The following is a 16695-nucleotide window of genomic DNA, read 5'->3' on the forward strand; positions in this document are numbered from 1 at the left end:
CCTGAATCTGTACTTTGATAGATATATTAACCACTTGAGGAAAGATATGTTAATAATAAGACTGTTATTTATTGCTAACTGTAAGAGACAAAGACAAAAAAGATCCACAATTATCAAAAGACATGTTTTTATTGTTCATTCTAAATTAAAAAAAAATCAAAGTTGTTTATACAGAAAATTACTCACATTCCTGAGAACACAGATTGATCACAGTAGATGTCAGATGGGCATGGGTGGGGGGGGGGGTTGGGGTAACATTGTGAGCACAAGTATCATGGGATGGGGGGTTGTCACTAGTCCTGAAATTTATGTTTTGATAAACAACATTGGACAGACAAGACAACGCCAAACTTCTCATCTTCCTGAGATACTGAGATGTTTTAAAACACTCACACATACACAACCATTAAATTACAAGACTGGTGTGGTTAAGGAACAACTACAACTTGAACTGAAGGATTTACATTTTCCACAGAACTGTGCATATGTCTGTGTATCAACTGAGCTTAATTGCGCAAATAAATGTCAGTAGTACAGCATTTCAGTTGTCTCAACAATACAGGTTTGAGTCAAGAGACAAACAAGAACTTCCCCGTTACTCAATACTAAACACTCACATTGATGTTTTGTTTTTTTTATCTGAAGTGAAATGGAAATTTGATTCATGGCAGGCAAAGCTGGACATTTAAGAGGCAAGGACACAACCACATGAGTAAAAATATCATGGTTCCATTTTGATAGCTTCCCCCTTCACTAGACCTGAGTAGACAGTAAAGAAAAACAGCTCCATCTAGCCAAACACTGGGCTAATCGCAAGGAAGCGACCACTGCTTTCCAAAATTTCTCATTTCGGGTTTTTTAAGTACAGAAATTCCACTTAAACCAAATTGGATCTGGACTTCATCCTCACTGTCATGAGCCTGTGCTTAATGAAGAAAAAATTGCTTGGGTGAAATCAGCTAAAAAAAAACTGTACATCAAAAATACTCGGGATGGGCATTTTCACTAAATGGTTAAAAAATTAAAACGATTGAAAGGCAATGTTGTATCAATCAATAACAATGCAATGTAGAATTTATTGCCCACTGGAGGGAACAAAAACAATATCAAGAGTTTTACAGGAGTCCTTCCCTGTATAACTTTTACAATTATTTCATAGGCTGAACACACACACGCATACACATACACTTGCAGGGAAATGTCAGCTAATCTTTTTACTTACAAGTTCATCTCAACATTCAAATATGTAAAAAACCTTAAATTAAGTTCAGATTTGTAGAGAAATCAAGACAGTAATGTTAACTGATATTTTTCAAATTGGCATAAACCAGCCAGTCTTGGCCTGAAAACAGCCTTACTGACATTTTTTTTTGTCTGAACAACTTGTATTATATTACTTACACTGTTGTTACACTTGACATGTTTCAGGATGGCAAACCTACACATCACTTCCCTTGTTTCACTTTCACTTGACATGCATGTGAAGATTTGTCATACTTTCCAGTCCTAAGTAGTATTTCTGTTCTCTAAAAGTTTTGCAAATTGTAAATTAAATAATATCTTTCATATTCCCATAACATACTGTATGTATTATGAATCCAGGTAGTCTGATACATAGAGTTAACACCCTGTCACTTTATACATCTTGCAAATTGTGTCTTATTAAAGCTAACTCTCCCTTATCACACTGGCATCCCTGTCTGAGTTTACACGACGTCAACACTGACAGGTTAAATTCTACTACTCTAAACTTCTTCTTCCACAATGTTTTCATTTATATAATCACAGTAGCAACTGCTGTTATTTTGTACAGTTTGGACAAAGTTAAAGAACAAATATAAATGTCAGAGAGCCTTTAAAAATACATGTTTCCCTTTCCATAAAATTAGCAAGTTAGTATTTAGTATAAATTTTGTCGAGGGTAAGATAAACTGAAGATCCTAAATAATCTTTTTAATCATAGTGAAGCAGATTTATTTTATAAAGTTAAACTTTATTTAAGCTCAGATTTTTACTTATATGTTGAAGAGATTAAAAGATCAATTATCATGCCCATCCCTAATACATAAACTTTTGCTAAACCAAATTTATTCCTATTCTGAAAGCTATTTATCTACTTATGTACACACACCTCTGCAATATAATGTAATCTTTGCAAATATAGCATTGTATTTAAAATTAGAAAAGAAAGTCAAACAAAAAATTAAGGGCTTTTAGGAGTAGATTCAAGCTAATCATATAAAGATGTACAATATTGTACAGGACAGCCTCCCATCAAGGTATGTGCGTATGGATGGAACATGTAGCTTCTTAAATCAGTAACCAAAGACATACATACACAACATAACAAGTAAATAAGAGACATTTTTAAAAAAACAAAAAAACAAAATGGCACCACTGTAAACATGACAATGACCACTGTTGCTCACTGTAACCAATTTTCAGTGACCAAATGCATATTATGAACAGTAATTAATATGGTGTAATGAGACAAGAACCATAATCACACTTAGCACAGTTGACAAAAACAGAGTATAACAACTAAATGTTTACTGAGAAAGATGCAACTAATGGTCATTAAATTACATTACAATGTATTCATTCTGTTGAGCCTAAATGCAAATGGAAGACATGTACTTTCCTGCATATTGGACATCAACTCAAAAAGAGCACAGATTGTCTCAGGTCTGAATATATTGTGTGGTTTAGCTGGAATTATGATTCTATACCTGATCTGCAGACCAGCCTTTCATTTATGACCATGAAGAAACATTACTTCCAGAGGGAATGAATGTAAGCAGTTTGCACCTCTACTCCTTTTCAAACCTAGCACAGCTAAGTTATCTCTCGATGTGCTCATGCTGTCTCCTCCGGAACCGTCTACTGTGCTTCCTCTTCCTTCTTAACTGAAAGTCAGCCCTGTGCAGCCTCGCCACAACGATTGCTCTTCAGAAAAACCAAGCTGGTAGAGCCCGACGTGAGAATCCAACGCCAACGTACACCAAACAGTAAAATGATGAGATGAAACAAGGTAGTAGTTATTTTCCCTCCCTCATTGGTATTTAACTTAGCCTTGAGCCAAATGGTTATGTTACTTGCTGTACACCCCCAAAAAGCCTGACAACCTCCCACCCACACACACACATACACACAAAAAATAAGTTTTAAGTAGATGAGGAACCTCCAACATACACACCCTGACTAACTTCTCTTTTAGATTACCTATTAACCATAATTTAGAAAATAAACGTGTTAAAAAATGACAAATACACAGTTTTGGCACTACTCTACGAGGATCTCTTCAGTCTTTATGGGTTCAAGTGGGGTGGCAGAGTTGGACAAATCAGAGCCTTCGTCTTTAGAAAACTCTTCACGCTGGAGCAGCATGCCTGCCCCCGTGTTTCCCTGCTGCCCCACTAATCCCCCTTGGGTGAAGCATAGGTGTTTGATCACCTCATTGGGACTGGAGAAGGTTGTTGCACAAATGTTACATTTGTAAGGCTTCGAAGAGCCCAAGAACATTGCCTCCATCTGGCTGCTGTCATCCCCCGCAGTGCAAAGCTCCATGCTTTGTCGGTCCACCATGGTGTAGGCGTCAGCCCCCTGGTTCAGGCACACGTGGCGGGCCGCCTGGTTGGCACGGCAAAAGCTCTTGCCACAAGCACTGCATTTGAAGGGCTTGCCTGTGTGGATGTACATGTGTTCACGCCAATGGCTCTTCTGAATGAACTTGCGCCCGCAGGTGGAGCACTCGTACTTCCGCCGCTTCACTTCACGGTCCAAGTCAGCATTCTCCAGGTTGTCGATGTCCGCAATGTCCGACGGAGGCGGTGTGTCTGCCTGAGAATTTATTCCCCCAAACCCCCAACTGGACGTGGACACCTCTGCTCGGGGAGAGTCCGAGTTGGTACCTGAAACAGGTGTTTGCTCACTATCACTGATTACCTCGACTGCCGCAGTGGCACCTGAGGCATTTGCGGCGGCCTTGTTTCCCTTAAGGATTCCCTCCATCTCTAGCATGCTATGTTCTCCAGTCATTACAGGTGAGAGTGCATTGCTGGACTCCGACGGGGTCTGCTGCAGAGCCTGGGTGTGCTGGAGGAGGTGCTCTCTCAGAAGGCTTCTCTGGGTGAATCGACTCCTGCACAGATGACAGGAGTAATGCTTTCTAAAGGAGGAACTTCTCTTCATGATGCTGGGCTTCACATGGAGGATGGCATTGGCTGCGGCACCATCCGCAGTTAGCAGGTCCGTTCCCCCTTCCTCAACTGTAGGCTTTGTGCCGCTAGTTGAGGCCTCCATGTCTTGAGGTGAGGAAGCCAATTTGAACGGTAAGGAATCTGTGTACGCAGCTGCGGCAGCTGGTGTGGACGGACACTTTCCCTCTGAGCTGAGTTGCTCCATGTCGAAGGGTGAGGAGAGCTGCCGTCGAGCGGCTAATCTAGCTGACATTGCCACTTGTTGGTCAGAGATCTGGATGCCGTAGAGGGAGGTCGAGAGGTTGATGCTGTGCTCAGGGTGCGAGTACACCGACTGGCTGGCTTCCTGCAAGAGCGGATAGGCATGCAGGAATCTGACCCCCTGCTCCAGCCGTGCAGGGTCTATTAACTGGGGTGCAAGCTTGCCTGTGTACATCAGGTTGAGGAGGTAGCTGAAGATATCTGGCTGTATGTCAGCGGCCTTCAGACGCACACAGTCACTGAAAGACAAAGACAGTCAACACATAATGAGTGACAAACAGTGAGAGATCTTATTCAGTATCAGCACAAGATCACAGCAGTTTTGGCTGAGAGAGGTTTAATTTGTAAAGAAGAAAGAACAATACCAGTAAACACATCATGTTTTGATCTTAATGCTGTTTACACAACCTCCAATTTGATATCTTAATTTGAGCTACTGATTTTAACATTTCATGTTTTACATTAGGTTTGGGTCATCATACAAAATGATTTAGATGCAGCTCTTTTATGTTTAAATCAGCATTATTCAGACATGATACCTGTATGTTTTAACAGCAGAACTGGATTTAGGTTAAATTCTGTGATGGGACCACCAAACGTATTTTTTCTTGTTATTAACTTGCATACACTGTTAGTACAATCCTACTTTACCTGTCCTGGTGAATGAAGAGCATTCTAAAGTAGTTGGAGAAGGCGGCGAGGACGGCCTTGTGGGCTTTGAAGAAGACATCTCCGATAGCCACAGTGCAGTCGCACAGGAAGCCAAACTCCCTCTGAGCGTTAAGCTGCTGCAGCAGGATAAGACCATGGTTGGCCAACTCCATTCTTCAACCTGCACAAAGGCGCACACACACACACACAAACAGCATTCAGTTTCCTGTCTGGAAGGAGACCAGAGTTTATTGTGACCACAAAGAGTCAGGCTGACAGGGGTGATCTAACGACCTTGTAAAGGCTAACTTAACACAATAGTGAAGAATCATTTTGTGACACTGCAGACAATTAGTCTAACAATAATGTCATAGAGAAGTATGCCTATAAAAACCTTGGTCTGATTAGTCCTCGTATTTTTCTAGCGTGGACTTGGACATGTTTTGCAATGGTAATGAAGAGTATAAACAAGTTATTTGTGAATTCAAATCTCCTCCAGGACAGCAAAACAGCAATGATAACCACAGTGTTCAGGCGGCTTCCTGTACAGGCTGCTCTAATTGCCTTTAAACTGGCTTTGTACACAGACAGAGAGAGTTCCTTATTGACATCTTATGACTATTTCCAGAATACCACTCTCACATAATCCCTGTGGTCAATCTCAAGGGATACTGGGATAGTTAGGACGAGCACACAGTCTAGTTACATAACACTGTCCAATTTCTAGCACAGTCTTACTGAGCCCTGGCTAAAGAAAAAGCTGCATTAATTCTGTGGACACTTCTAATTTTTCATTTGTTGCTCCTACATTCATAGAGATCCACTTCAACATCAGGGTCTTACAGTAGTTGAGCTACAGTAAGTTGTGGCCAATAAATGTTACTGAGAAACCCTGAAAACAGAAAGTCGATTTAGCTCTTGTGTGTGTTCACTGAAAACGTCTACTAAACACTACTTTGCATGACTTGGTTGTGACGGAGTAAAAGCCCACCGAACTCAATCTAAAGGGACATTTCAGGGCTCAGTGCGCTCTGTTGACCAATGAGATGGGTGCTGTTGACCCGACAGGTCACTGGAGGACTAAGAGGGCTTCAGGCCATCACATGATCAGGGTTATGGGTGTCGGCACACATTCCTAAGGCAGAACTGGTTCTTTCCCCTTCCAGTGGAAAATGGAAACAGCCCCGGGGCAGGGTGAATCTCCTTTCTCCAGCACTTTCTCCACATAACACTTAAAACTGTGAGAAGGCAGAGGATAATGGATACTTCATCAGCCAATTTATCTCAAATGACCAGAAACCTGTAATTCTGTGTACCCCCTGCCGGACACGCAGACACCCTCAAATATCTCTATACACATATGTATTTCATCAAAGAGGTCAGAGTTCAAAGATGCTGGCACTGCAGTGCTCCAGGAAAAGGCTAGGTTTCCGCGTCTTGCGCAAGGCCACAGCTACAGCTGGCACTAGAGATGTAAAATACCAACAAACCACACTCCTGTCACAGACTACTGCTCAATTTATGGTCATTTGGAGGCTATGATTTGAGGTGCCGTTGAATGGTAAGAGCTGAAAACAATCGACAATTGATCAGCAACTATTATGATAATCGATTGATCGTTTTAGACATTTTTCAATTAAAATTCCACACATTTACTAGCTCTAGCTTCTAAAATGTGAGAATTTGCTGCTTTTCTTTATCTTTTAGTCTCTTGGGCTAATAACAGGCATTTTTCATAGACAAAAAACAGCAGATTAATCAATAATGAAAATAACTTAGTTCTAGACTAAATATCAGAAATAACTTTGTATAAATCCCTTTATATCAATGAAGACAGAAAAAATATTAGAAATACCTCTCAGTTTAACACAATATAATTCAACAGCACTACAGCCTCTAAAATGACGATCAATTTGAATCAGAACCTCTCCATAACAGTTTCAACAAGAACCGACCACTATAACCTTCATGTTTTGTTGTATTAGTGTACTAATGATGTCAGTATTGCCGACTGAACCTGCAGCTCCCCAAATACTTCTTATCCTTCCTGCAGCATCTTAATACATCTAACAGGTAATAACATATATTGTCATTACATACATTATCATTTTTATTCAGTTGGAAAACACAACAAGTGACAGTAGAACAAATACAACATAACCTGGAACAAATAGTTTTCATGGGGTACTCAGGAGTATATACTGTATACTCTCTCATTGTCAGCTATTCCATATTTAAACAGTTTGGTCCCTTATCGGTGCTTTGATTCATGTAAATAATCCACTTTTGCAGATTTCTGTCAAAATTAGCTCCTTTAATTCTCAAAAAATGGGTAATCAGCCAAATCCTCTTGGCTTGAGGATCTGGAGGATCGGCTTTACACTAAGGCTGAAATTACTTCATTAGTGATTAAGTACTGTTTATTTTGCTGGATTGTTTGGTCTATAGAACAGCAAAAAAATAAAATGTACATCACAACTTCCCAGTAGTCATGGTGATGTCTTCAAATGTCTTGTTTTGTCCAACAAACAGTCCAAAATCCAAAGATATTCACTTTATAATCACTGAAGACTAAGAGAGTAAGAAAATATTCACATGTAAGAAGCTGAAACCAGTCAAGTTTTGCAGTTTTCCATTAATAAATTGTTTTAGTTCTCCATTACAACAGTTTCTTGTTATAGTTTTTTTTGCTGGCTACAAGCAGAAGTTTTCTGTCTCTTTGCCTGTGGCTCCTCTATATGCATCACAGAAACGTTATTTCAATAATATCTTTGGAGTTCAGTCCAACTCCAGAAAACATAAGTTTGCTTGCAGATCGGCCACACAGCCTCAAATATGGCTGTTGGGTGGCTGAACAGATTCTTTCAGTTTTCATGAAAAATATACAAACGTGTGCCTGATTGCTATGATTTAGCAAGACACAACTATTGATCAGGATCACGCGTTAATCAACACTAACTTGTTTGCAACAATAAAGCACCGCCCCTGATGTGATGTAGACACGTGGAACATTACTTCCGTAGTGCGAGTTTCTGTTATTCGGGAAATACACCGTTGAAACTAACATGTGCGGGAAGCTTGTGAGGAATGTAAACACGCTGTGGGAATAAACTAGTTCAATAATGCGAACAATAAATAACAGCAACAGTACATAAGGCTTTCTACAAGGAGCACATACACACACACAAAAAAAACGAGCGCAACCGGACGGACTCTTGCCTGTGCTTCGGGTCTCTCTCGGTCGCTGCTTGCTAGCGCGAGAAAACGGACATGCACGCACGCACGCGGGGCGCGCGCACACAGCACACACATACGGGGGAAAATGAGCGAGAGACGCAAGGGGGATGGGGTTGGTCACGAATGCGTTTCTTTTAACTTCCCCGTGACAATTACAGTTAACCAAAGCGTACACAAGTAACCAAATAACGTCCCACTATCAGTAAACGAATGGGTGAGTATGTAGATAAAAACAGCCGTACCTGCGCTCCGTTTAAATCCGCGGAGTTTGCCGTGTCGCCGTTGTTTGTTTGTTACCGGAGACTCGTCCGTCCTCTCTGGGCTCGCAGCAGCTTGTACTGTTCCTTGAAAAACGCAGCATTCGTTGGCGGCGGAGAGGGGTCGTCCGTCGGTGTTTTCCGGTTAGGGGTTTTACGTTACAATCACATGACTGTGGGTAAAAAAACAGCCAAAAAACAGCCGTTGTAAAAATCCGTTGAGCAAGGAGGAGGCGGTTGAGTTAACGTTAATTTCACACACACTGGTTGTAACCGCCGTGAGGTTCAACCTCTCGCTAGCCAGCCTTTTGACAGCCGGTGAGTTCGAACATAAATAGCTAACAGTTACGTTGACTCATCGTATGGTAGTTAATCATTCTGTCGTTGTCGTTAACGACACGTTAAACATAAAACCGACGTGTGTGACTGTGAGTGTGTGTGAATGTGTTGTCCCTCATCCTCCCTTACTGAAATAACGAAACATTGCTTTGCCCACACAGTCTTCTCACATTTACATTTTAGGTTGAAGCTACAAACCGGTTCTAGGTTTTCAACAAGTTAAAGGAAGTATACAAATAAATAAAGTTACCATCTACATTTTAAAAATATTTATCATGCCAATATCAGAGCATGATTCTTTAGCTTTAATGATACGAATACTAAAATATTCTCATAACCTAGAGACAGTATTGCCATTATAAAGTGAAATCATTACCTTTTGAACCTTTACATATCTAAAGAGTAACTGACAACATGAATTATGTGCAAGGAGATAAAACAAAATACTAATAAGAGGTCAATCGAAATTCACCACTGAAATTGTACTATACATTTTAAAGAAGTATATTTTTATTACTGTAAACTTTTGTATCAACATAAATTTGGCTATAAGTGTATTTTCTATGTTTATTTGAATTATTTAGTCTTTTAAGTTTTGATCTCAGACTAATGTAAGTGGAGGCTGTTAAAAACAGTCATAAATTAAAAGAGTTGAGTTGCCTTAGTTATATTTATATTTGGACAACAAGCAGAGGCCCTGATATCATTCATCTCTGAGGATCATAGATCACAGTAGAACATATTTGTTTAAGCTTTATTTTTTTAGTAGGACACCTTGAATTATGAATTGCACAATATATTTAGGACCATCAGCTTCTCAAAGGTTGGAGTATACCCCTCTTTCTTTTATATTTTACACTGGGGCAGTTTCACAGTGCTTTTACACTTTGCCACACTTGGAAGGGATACATTTTTAAATGTTTTGAGATGACAGCTTTGATTAATCCTTGGTGAGGTTTTTTTCATTGCTATAGCCCAGTTAGAGGGAAGATAGAATGATAATTAGGCTATTTGTGCAAATAATAAAAAATCTACTCATTCCACTGTCTGGAAAGTTATTGCTCCATTCTGTTTTACAACTGTAATACCTGATTTCACGCAAAAATCTCATACCTCATACCTGCATTTGGCTATTCATACCAGACTATATTTGTCATTGGTAAATTCTTGGCTGTAGTTGGTAAATGTGACTGTGAATACAATGTTTTGATGTTATTAAAAGCAGCATTACTTTTACATCAAGGATTCAACAAGCTAACAAACAGTACAAAATGCATGTTATCTGCTGTTTGGGCAGTGCTTAACTTGGGTTTCCTTTTAAGTGGATAGTCATTTCCAAACACTTACAGTAAGTAGAAAACTGCATATTATGGCAGTGAGATGTATAAATTGATGATCTCAACTGAGGGTAGCCTGCCAAAAAGACTGAACTGACATATTCAAATTTCTGTGGGAAACCATGCATCTTTTAATAGAAAAAAGTACCAGTAGAGGGAAAGAGTCTTGGAAATGGATTTAAACCAAAAAACACATTCCTCATAGCCTGTCCAGATGGAGGCACAGGAAGTGTAGGAGGACCTTTTTCACAGAAGCACTTTGGAGTCACGTCAATATATGTTTTCATGAGTGAGTTGGTGGATGTTGTCCCAGTGTAAACACCAATTTTTGCCAGACTTGTCATTACAGGGTTGCATTTCAGCCTTAGGACAGGGAGTGAAAATGCTTGCTGCGCAGGCAGAGAATGGGAGTCTGTAAAAGGAGACGGGAGACATGGGAGGGGGCAGAAATGTCTACGAAGCAGGGCCCGAGGATCTTAAAGTCTCTGTCCTGTCAACAAACAGACCTATATCTGATCTTGTCCACAACTTTACTGAAACCAATTAGCTGATAGAAATGGGGGTTGGGGGTACAAAATGTTTCACAAACAGATCAACTGGCAGAGAAATAGCAGATGATAATGACAACCAAACAAAAGCTTTGCTGAAAGGCTCACAGCAGGGGTTTATTGAAAGAAGATACACTATTAACACTGGCTCACTGTTATTCATCATTAAAATCAATACATTCTAATCAATAGATTTTATACAATTAGGAAAAAGTGATGTAGGCTGCTGTCTGCCTTTCTTCATATGCCATCTCTTTCTCTGTTTGTCCTCCTTGTTTCTTTCTCTTAGCTTGCTCAAAAGAGATGCTGGCTGGACTTTCACATGACTGCTCTGCCACTGATTTCCAGTAAATTGATTTCTCTGCGATAAAGCATTTTCAAAACCAACAACACAGACTGCATGAAATTGCTTAAAACGTAAAAAGTACAGTGAGATTTGCGTCTGATTTGGCCAATCCTGACGTCACTGCACAAGCGACTTTGCACACAACATATTCAGTCACTCAAATGAAATACCAAGGCTGTTTGCCTGCTGTTGCGCGACTGTATGTGGTGAGCTGGAGCACCTGTTTAAACAGGGCCTTTAACGTTAACTGCCGCCCTCCCCCCGTTCATGGCCTGTTTTGAAACCGGAGTGGTGAGTCACTGCACTCTCGGTTTAGAAAAACAGATCCGGCCAGGCTGGGCCCCGGCGGGGGGAAGGGAGGCCGGCGGTGGATGAACACCGGAGGTGGACGCAGCTGGACTCCCACTCCCAAGGACCCCACATCCTGACAACGGCCTGCCGTGTTCCCATAGTGACCGGGGCTGATCTGAGAGAAAAGAAGAAAACGCCGCCAGAATTAATTGATGCGCGTATTTTTCCAGCCTAATCGAGGGTGCAGCCAATCAATTGGTCACAAAAAGAGAACCGAGGGTGGAGAGGCCGTCCCGGTTTCCAACCCTAAAATGGACCATGAACCTCATTAGTCTGTTCCCTAATGCTTTGGTTTTGTTCACCATGGGTGTGTCTTCTTGAAGCACCTCTGTGTGTTGACTGCATTTGTTTTAGGCCTTCATTGGGAACGAATTAGGCATCGAAAAACATTTTTGAGAGAGATTGTTTTCGTACATACGTGACCTAATTGTGAAATGTAGCAGCACAAACCCTAGACTCTGTTATAACAGGCGTAGAAACCTTTCTATTCAGGATTGCTTTTTCGTCTTAACTCTCAATTTCTTAATGTTAGATATTTTTTAACACTGTAGCACTTTGAGATTCACTGCAAATGAAAAGTGCACTATACAATAAATGTATTATTATTATTATTATTGTTATTATTATTATTATTATTATTATAATAATAATAATAAGAAGAAGAATAACGAATACTTAGCCATTACTCAATGTAGGCTATTAACTTTTATTAACTTATTTTGAAATGCCAAAACCCTGGCTGTCTCACGAAAAAAAAATGTTAAAAGAATACAACATAGGCTACATAAACTTATTTTACACTCACAAATAAGTTTAACATATTGTAGTTTATTGTAGGCTTAGTTGTAACATACACACTACTGAATGTCCATATTTTCATGTATCTTAGTATTTCATCATAGGTCTCATTGAGGGCCTCACTAGTGTTTCCCACACTACCCCCTCCCTTCTTTTCCCGCCAAAAAGCCTTGGGGGTTAGACATCTGCCATTTCCTGATAGGGCGAATCAATGTCTCCATGACAACCGTTGCCACGGACAACAGGGGATGCCTCGAGGATGCTGCCACAACAGCGGTAAGCCATGCGCAATGCGGCAGCGCGTATCACGGTTTGATTCAGCTGAGAAAATACACATTTTGAGTCATTTAACGCTGAAAGCAGCCATGTGGCACAGAGAGCGAGTCGCAAGGCTTAAGTGTGCCATGTTATAAATACTACATGCTCAGGACCGCTAGATGGTAGCACCGCATCCTGAATAAAAACCCAAGTTTACAGGGAACCAGGAAATGAAGTTAGAATTAAAATGTAGAATATTTATCAGCAGGAAGAGAAGAAGTGAAGCTTGATATCATCTGCTCGGCTTCGTTAGTCACACCAATTGAACGATTACACGTCGTTTTTAAGCAGAACCTTAAACTAAGTTCCTGTCCTGAAAACTGTATAAATAAAGTTTTATTTTGAAGCTTCTTTTCATCCTGCTAGAATGATGGCGGCTGATCAGACTGTGCGCGGAGTTCCTCCTTCTCTGTCTGCTAAAGTGGTTGGGTATGTTGACAGCTGCTTTAACTACCTTGTAATAATGTAAAATATTGTGGGTAACAACAGTTGTGTACCAAAACGGATCGGTAATGTGAGCATTACCGTTCCCGAGCATGCAGTAGCGTTAGCTTTTAGCTAACAGGTTCTTTAAGTTGGTAATAATTTACAGTTACTGTACACATCACGTTGTATGACGTTAATTCAGTTAATGTTAAATCTACCTAACATCTTTGCTGACAGCACTGTTAGTCAAGCAAGTAGCATGATTGCAGTCGAAATGTCTGCAAAGCTAGGGCTAACATAACTTGCTAATTAGCTGGGTAGCTTACTAGTCCTAATGCAGCGCTAATAATAAGAAATGCCACTATAATGTTATGGATATATCTGTTCCCTCCAGGTCATTTGCTTATTTGACGGTGAAAGACAGATTGCCGACCATCCTGACTAAAGTAATAGACACAATCCATCGCAACAAAAACAAGTTTTTTGAAGAATATGGTGAGGTAAGGCTTTTTCAACCCTTATTTTTTTCTTTATGTTGTATGTTTTTAATGTTGTAGCACTTTGAGATTTATTATGAATGAAAAGTGTGGAACAAATTAAATGTATTATTATTATTGTTTAGTTACTGATCAATCAAATCAATTTCATGGTGCTTTCCTTCACTACATCTGGAATTATGAGGCTCATTTGAAAATATCAACCTGGTCTTCCTTGTGTTTCCTCTTTGTTTTCATACAGGAGGGTATCGAGGCAGAGAAGCAAACTATTTCTCTGCTGTCTAAGATGAGAAATGAGCTGCAAACTGATAAGCCTGTACTAGCTCTGACGGATGGCCTGAAAGACTCAGACTCCTGGAACCAGTACCTGCAGAGACAACAGGGACTGCAAGGGGACCAGGAGTCTGTCAGCTGGTTCAAGTCTCCATGGCTTTATGTGGAGTGCTATATGTACCGCAGGATACAGGAGGCGGTCTGGCTCAAGTGAGAGGCATTTACCTTGTGTAATATGTCACAATGTCGGTTTAGATATGTTAAGTAATAGAAGAAGTTTTCTATATGATGTTGGTGAAATCAATCTCAGACAAATTTGACATAATTGTTGAATTTGTTTCATTAGACTGTAAAATTTAGTTTCAATTTTTACAATCTAGAAAGATACAAGAACAAAATTACATATGAAAAAAGCTGATGTTGGTATATTGCCCAGCCTTTGCTTTTCTTGTTTCTTTACATTATGTGCTAGTTCTGCCCCAGTCATGATTTTATTTCTGCTCTCATTACAGTCCTCCCATCAATGACTATGATGTCTTTAATGAAGGAAAGACTCAGAGCTTTTTTGAGTCTCAGCAGGCTGTGGTAGCTCTATGTACATACTTGGAGGATGTCAACAAGAACATGGAAGAAATTTCTAAAAATCAGCTGCTTGAGCATTTCAACAAACTACTAAAGGTCAGTACCTTTTCAATAACTTAGGGGCAAGTGAAGTGTTTAACTGATTAGTCAGTGAATGAATTGGTAAACAAATCCATCCATCTATTTTCCTTGCTTATCCAGTTTAGGGTCATCAGTCAATAAATATAAATATTCAGATTGATTTAACTTTATTTATGTATTTATTTGAACATAGTGAAACTTAAAGATATATAAATGTAGCCATTTAAAAAAAAAAATATATATATATATATATATATGAGGCACACAGTTCTGTTAAAGTAAAAAAGTCTACTAGATCAACCTGTATCAACCACACACTGTTCAAATGATCATAAACTCAGACAAGACCATTCTTAAAACTGTTATTGCTGTACAAAAGAGAGTTATATTGTTTTATTATTTGACTCTTCTAAGGTTTCTCTATGGGGGAACAAGTGTGACCTGTCAATCTCTGCTGGTCAAGACAACTCACAGAAGACCAGTCCCTTAGAGTCCCTCAACAACTTACAACCCTTTATCTTGGTGGATGACTCCAACATGGTATGGTCAACTCTTATTTCTGCCCAGAGGCCAGGACAGTCAGGGAAAACAACCCCTGGTAGAGTGGATATCGTTCTAGACAATGCTGGCTTTGAGTTAGTCACTGACTTGGTCCTAGCAGATTTCCTGGTTTCCACTGGCCTAGCCCGTGAGATTCATTTTCACGGTAAATCCATCCCATGGTTTGTCTCTGATGTCACAGCAAACGATTTTCAGTGGACCATCCGGCAGACTATGGCAGCCAATCACAAGTGGATGTCGAAGAGTGGTGTGCAGTGGCAGAGCTACCTGAAGGAGGGTGTGTGGTCCTATCATGACCATCCTTTCTGGACGCAGCCACATGAGTTCTGTGACATGGCAGCTGATGCTCCTGACCTGTATGCGACCCTGCAGGGGGCAGACCTGGTGCTGTTTAAAGGTGATCTCAACTATAGGAAGCTGACAGGGGATAGGGAATGGGACCACACAGTTGGCTTTGATACTGCTCTGAGGGGTTTTGGACCCGCACCACTGTGCAGCCTCAGGACTCTGAAGGCCAACATTCAGGTCGGTCTGCAGCCAGGCCAGGCAATGAAGCTCAGCTCCCAAGATCCAGACTGGATGACCAGTGGCAAATTCGCTGTCGTTCAGTTTCACAGCCCAAACTCAGAACAGTAAGACTGACTTCAGCAGGAAGACATGCATTCATGCAATGTCACAGTAAGCAGTGACATAAGCAGGAGTTATCTTTGAGCCATAAGAGCATTTAGTTACAGGAGTTTATTAAATGGTGTCCTTGTTCCTCATTGTCAGTTATCATGTTTGATACATAAATGCACAATAACAATTGTTTAATTTTTATTTTCACTGTAGACTTGTATCATGATCTCATGCTTAAAATATTTGCACTTTCAGACTAAAATGTCTTCTTATGATTTGAACACAAATAAATTGTTTACTGTGACAAATGTATTCATGGAGGTGACACAAAAGATTTCCATTGCATTTTATCAAAAATTGCAGATAAGTCATAATGTTTACAGGTTGATATAAATGCTATAAACAAGTATTGCGTTGAAAATTTAGCAAGAATTGGGCTTTATAAATCCTCATCTTTACAGCAGCAATACTGTCGCACCTGCATGCAATTTAGAAGAGTGATGATGAATGTAATATACAGTTATTTTAATGCAGCTCAGGTTGTTTCACTGTTATTGATATGCATGCATCAAAACATGCAGACATTCATTTAAATTCACCTAAGGCATGTCGTAACATCTCTGGATAAATGTTTTGCTCAGTTTGAAAGATGGTGGACTGTTATTGGGGCAGTGTAACAACAACAGTGACGACGTGTGCTTGTTTTGTTTTAAATGGCAACCCAGACCTCTATCTCCATAGATAAACGTGGATTTCTCTGTACACACTGTTATGTAATTCAAATCCTCATTGTCGGTGTTAGTACCTCAGTGGTGATAACTGGATTCTTCTCAGTGCTGCTGAGGGAAATTATATCATTTTCATTAATAGGTTTGATTAAATAAAGAACTGCAATGACTGGTCTCTTTTTTCCCCACTGTTGTATTTAAAAGCATGAGATGTGAAGTGTGAGTAATAATGACTAAGCTATTTTTGCAGCACTCTTGCAAAGTGTCAAATGTTGACTTAATTAGCA

General features: G+C 40.0%; 2 protein-coding genes across 3 annotated transcripts; one reads left to right on the forward strand and one right to left on the reverse strand.

The window, feature by feature from the left end:
* Nucleotides 1–110: 110 nt before the first annotated feature.
* Nucleotides 111–10341, reverse strand: zbtb2b (zinc finger and BTB domain containing 2b). The gene is made up of 3 exons (XM_067572360.1): nucleotides 8591–10341; nucleotides 5112–5292; nucleotides 111–4699 (listed from the first exon to the last, which is right to left on the reverse strand). Exons 2-3 carry the CDS (start codon nucleotides 5282–5284, stop codon nucleotides 3283–3285), a joined length of 1590 nt encoding a protein of 529 aa, XP_067428461.1. The 5' UTR covers nucleotides 5285–5292; nucleotides 8591–10341; the 3' UTR covers nucleotides 111–3282.
* A 1918-nt stretch (nucleotides 10342–12259) lies between these two features.
* armt1 (acidic residue methyltransferase 1) lies at nucleotides 12260–16582 on the forward strand. Of its 2 annotated transcripts, XM_067572361.1 has the most exons (6): nucleotides 12260–12600; nucleotides 13009–13071; nucleotides 13463–13568; nucleotides 13807–14048; nucleotides 14351–14516; nucleotides 14916–16582. In XM_067572361.1, the coding sequence occupies exons 1-6, from the start codon at nucleotides 12584–12586 to the stop codon at nucleotides 15696–15698; spliced, it is 1377 nt and encodes a 458-aa protein (XP_067428462.1). In that variant the 5' UTR covers nucleotides 12260–12583; the 3' UTR covers nucleotides 15699–16582. The 2 variants fall into 2 exon arrangements, with proteins under 2 accessions (XP_067428462.1, XP_067428463.1); XM_067572362.1 differs by lacking the exon at nucleotides 13009–13071.
* Nucleotides 16583–16695: the final 113 nt, after the last annotated feature.

The sequence above is a fragment of the Thunnus thynnus genome, chromosome 18, assembly GCF_963924715.1.
Source record: "Thunnus thynnus chromosome 18, fThuThy2.1, whole genome shotgun sequence".
Classification (NCBI taxonomy): domain Eukaryota; kingdom Metazoa; phylum Chordata; class Actinopteri; order Scombriformes; family Scombridae; genus Thunnus; species Thunnus thynnus.

Bases quoted from the DNA above. Each gene is read 5' to 3' on its own strand.
- zbtb2b (XM_067572360.1), bottom strand. From the start codon at position 5,284: ATGGAGTTGGCCAACCATGGTCTTATCCTGCTGCAGCAGCTTAACGCT. The intron at 4,700-5,111 runs GTAAAGTAGGAT...TTTGTCTTTCAG, and splicing joins CTCTTCATTCACCAGGACAG to TGACTGTGTGCGTCTGAAGG.
- armt1 (XM_067572361.1), top strand. The intron at 13,072-13,462 runs GTATGTTGACAG...TGTTCCCTCCAG, and splicing joins CTGTCTGCTAAAGTGGTTGG to GTCATTTGCTTATTTGACGG. The intron at 13,569-13,806 runs GTAAGGCTTTTT...GTTTTCATACAG, and splicing joins TTTTTGAAGAATATGGTGAG to GAGGGTATCGAGGCAGAGAA.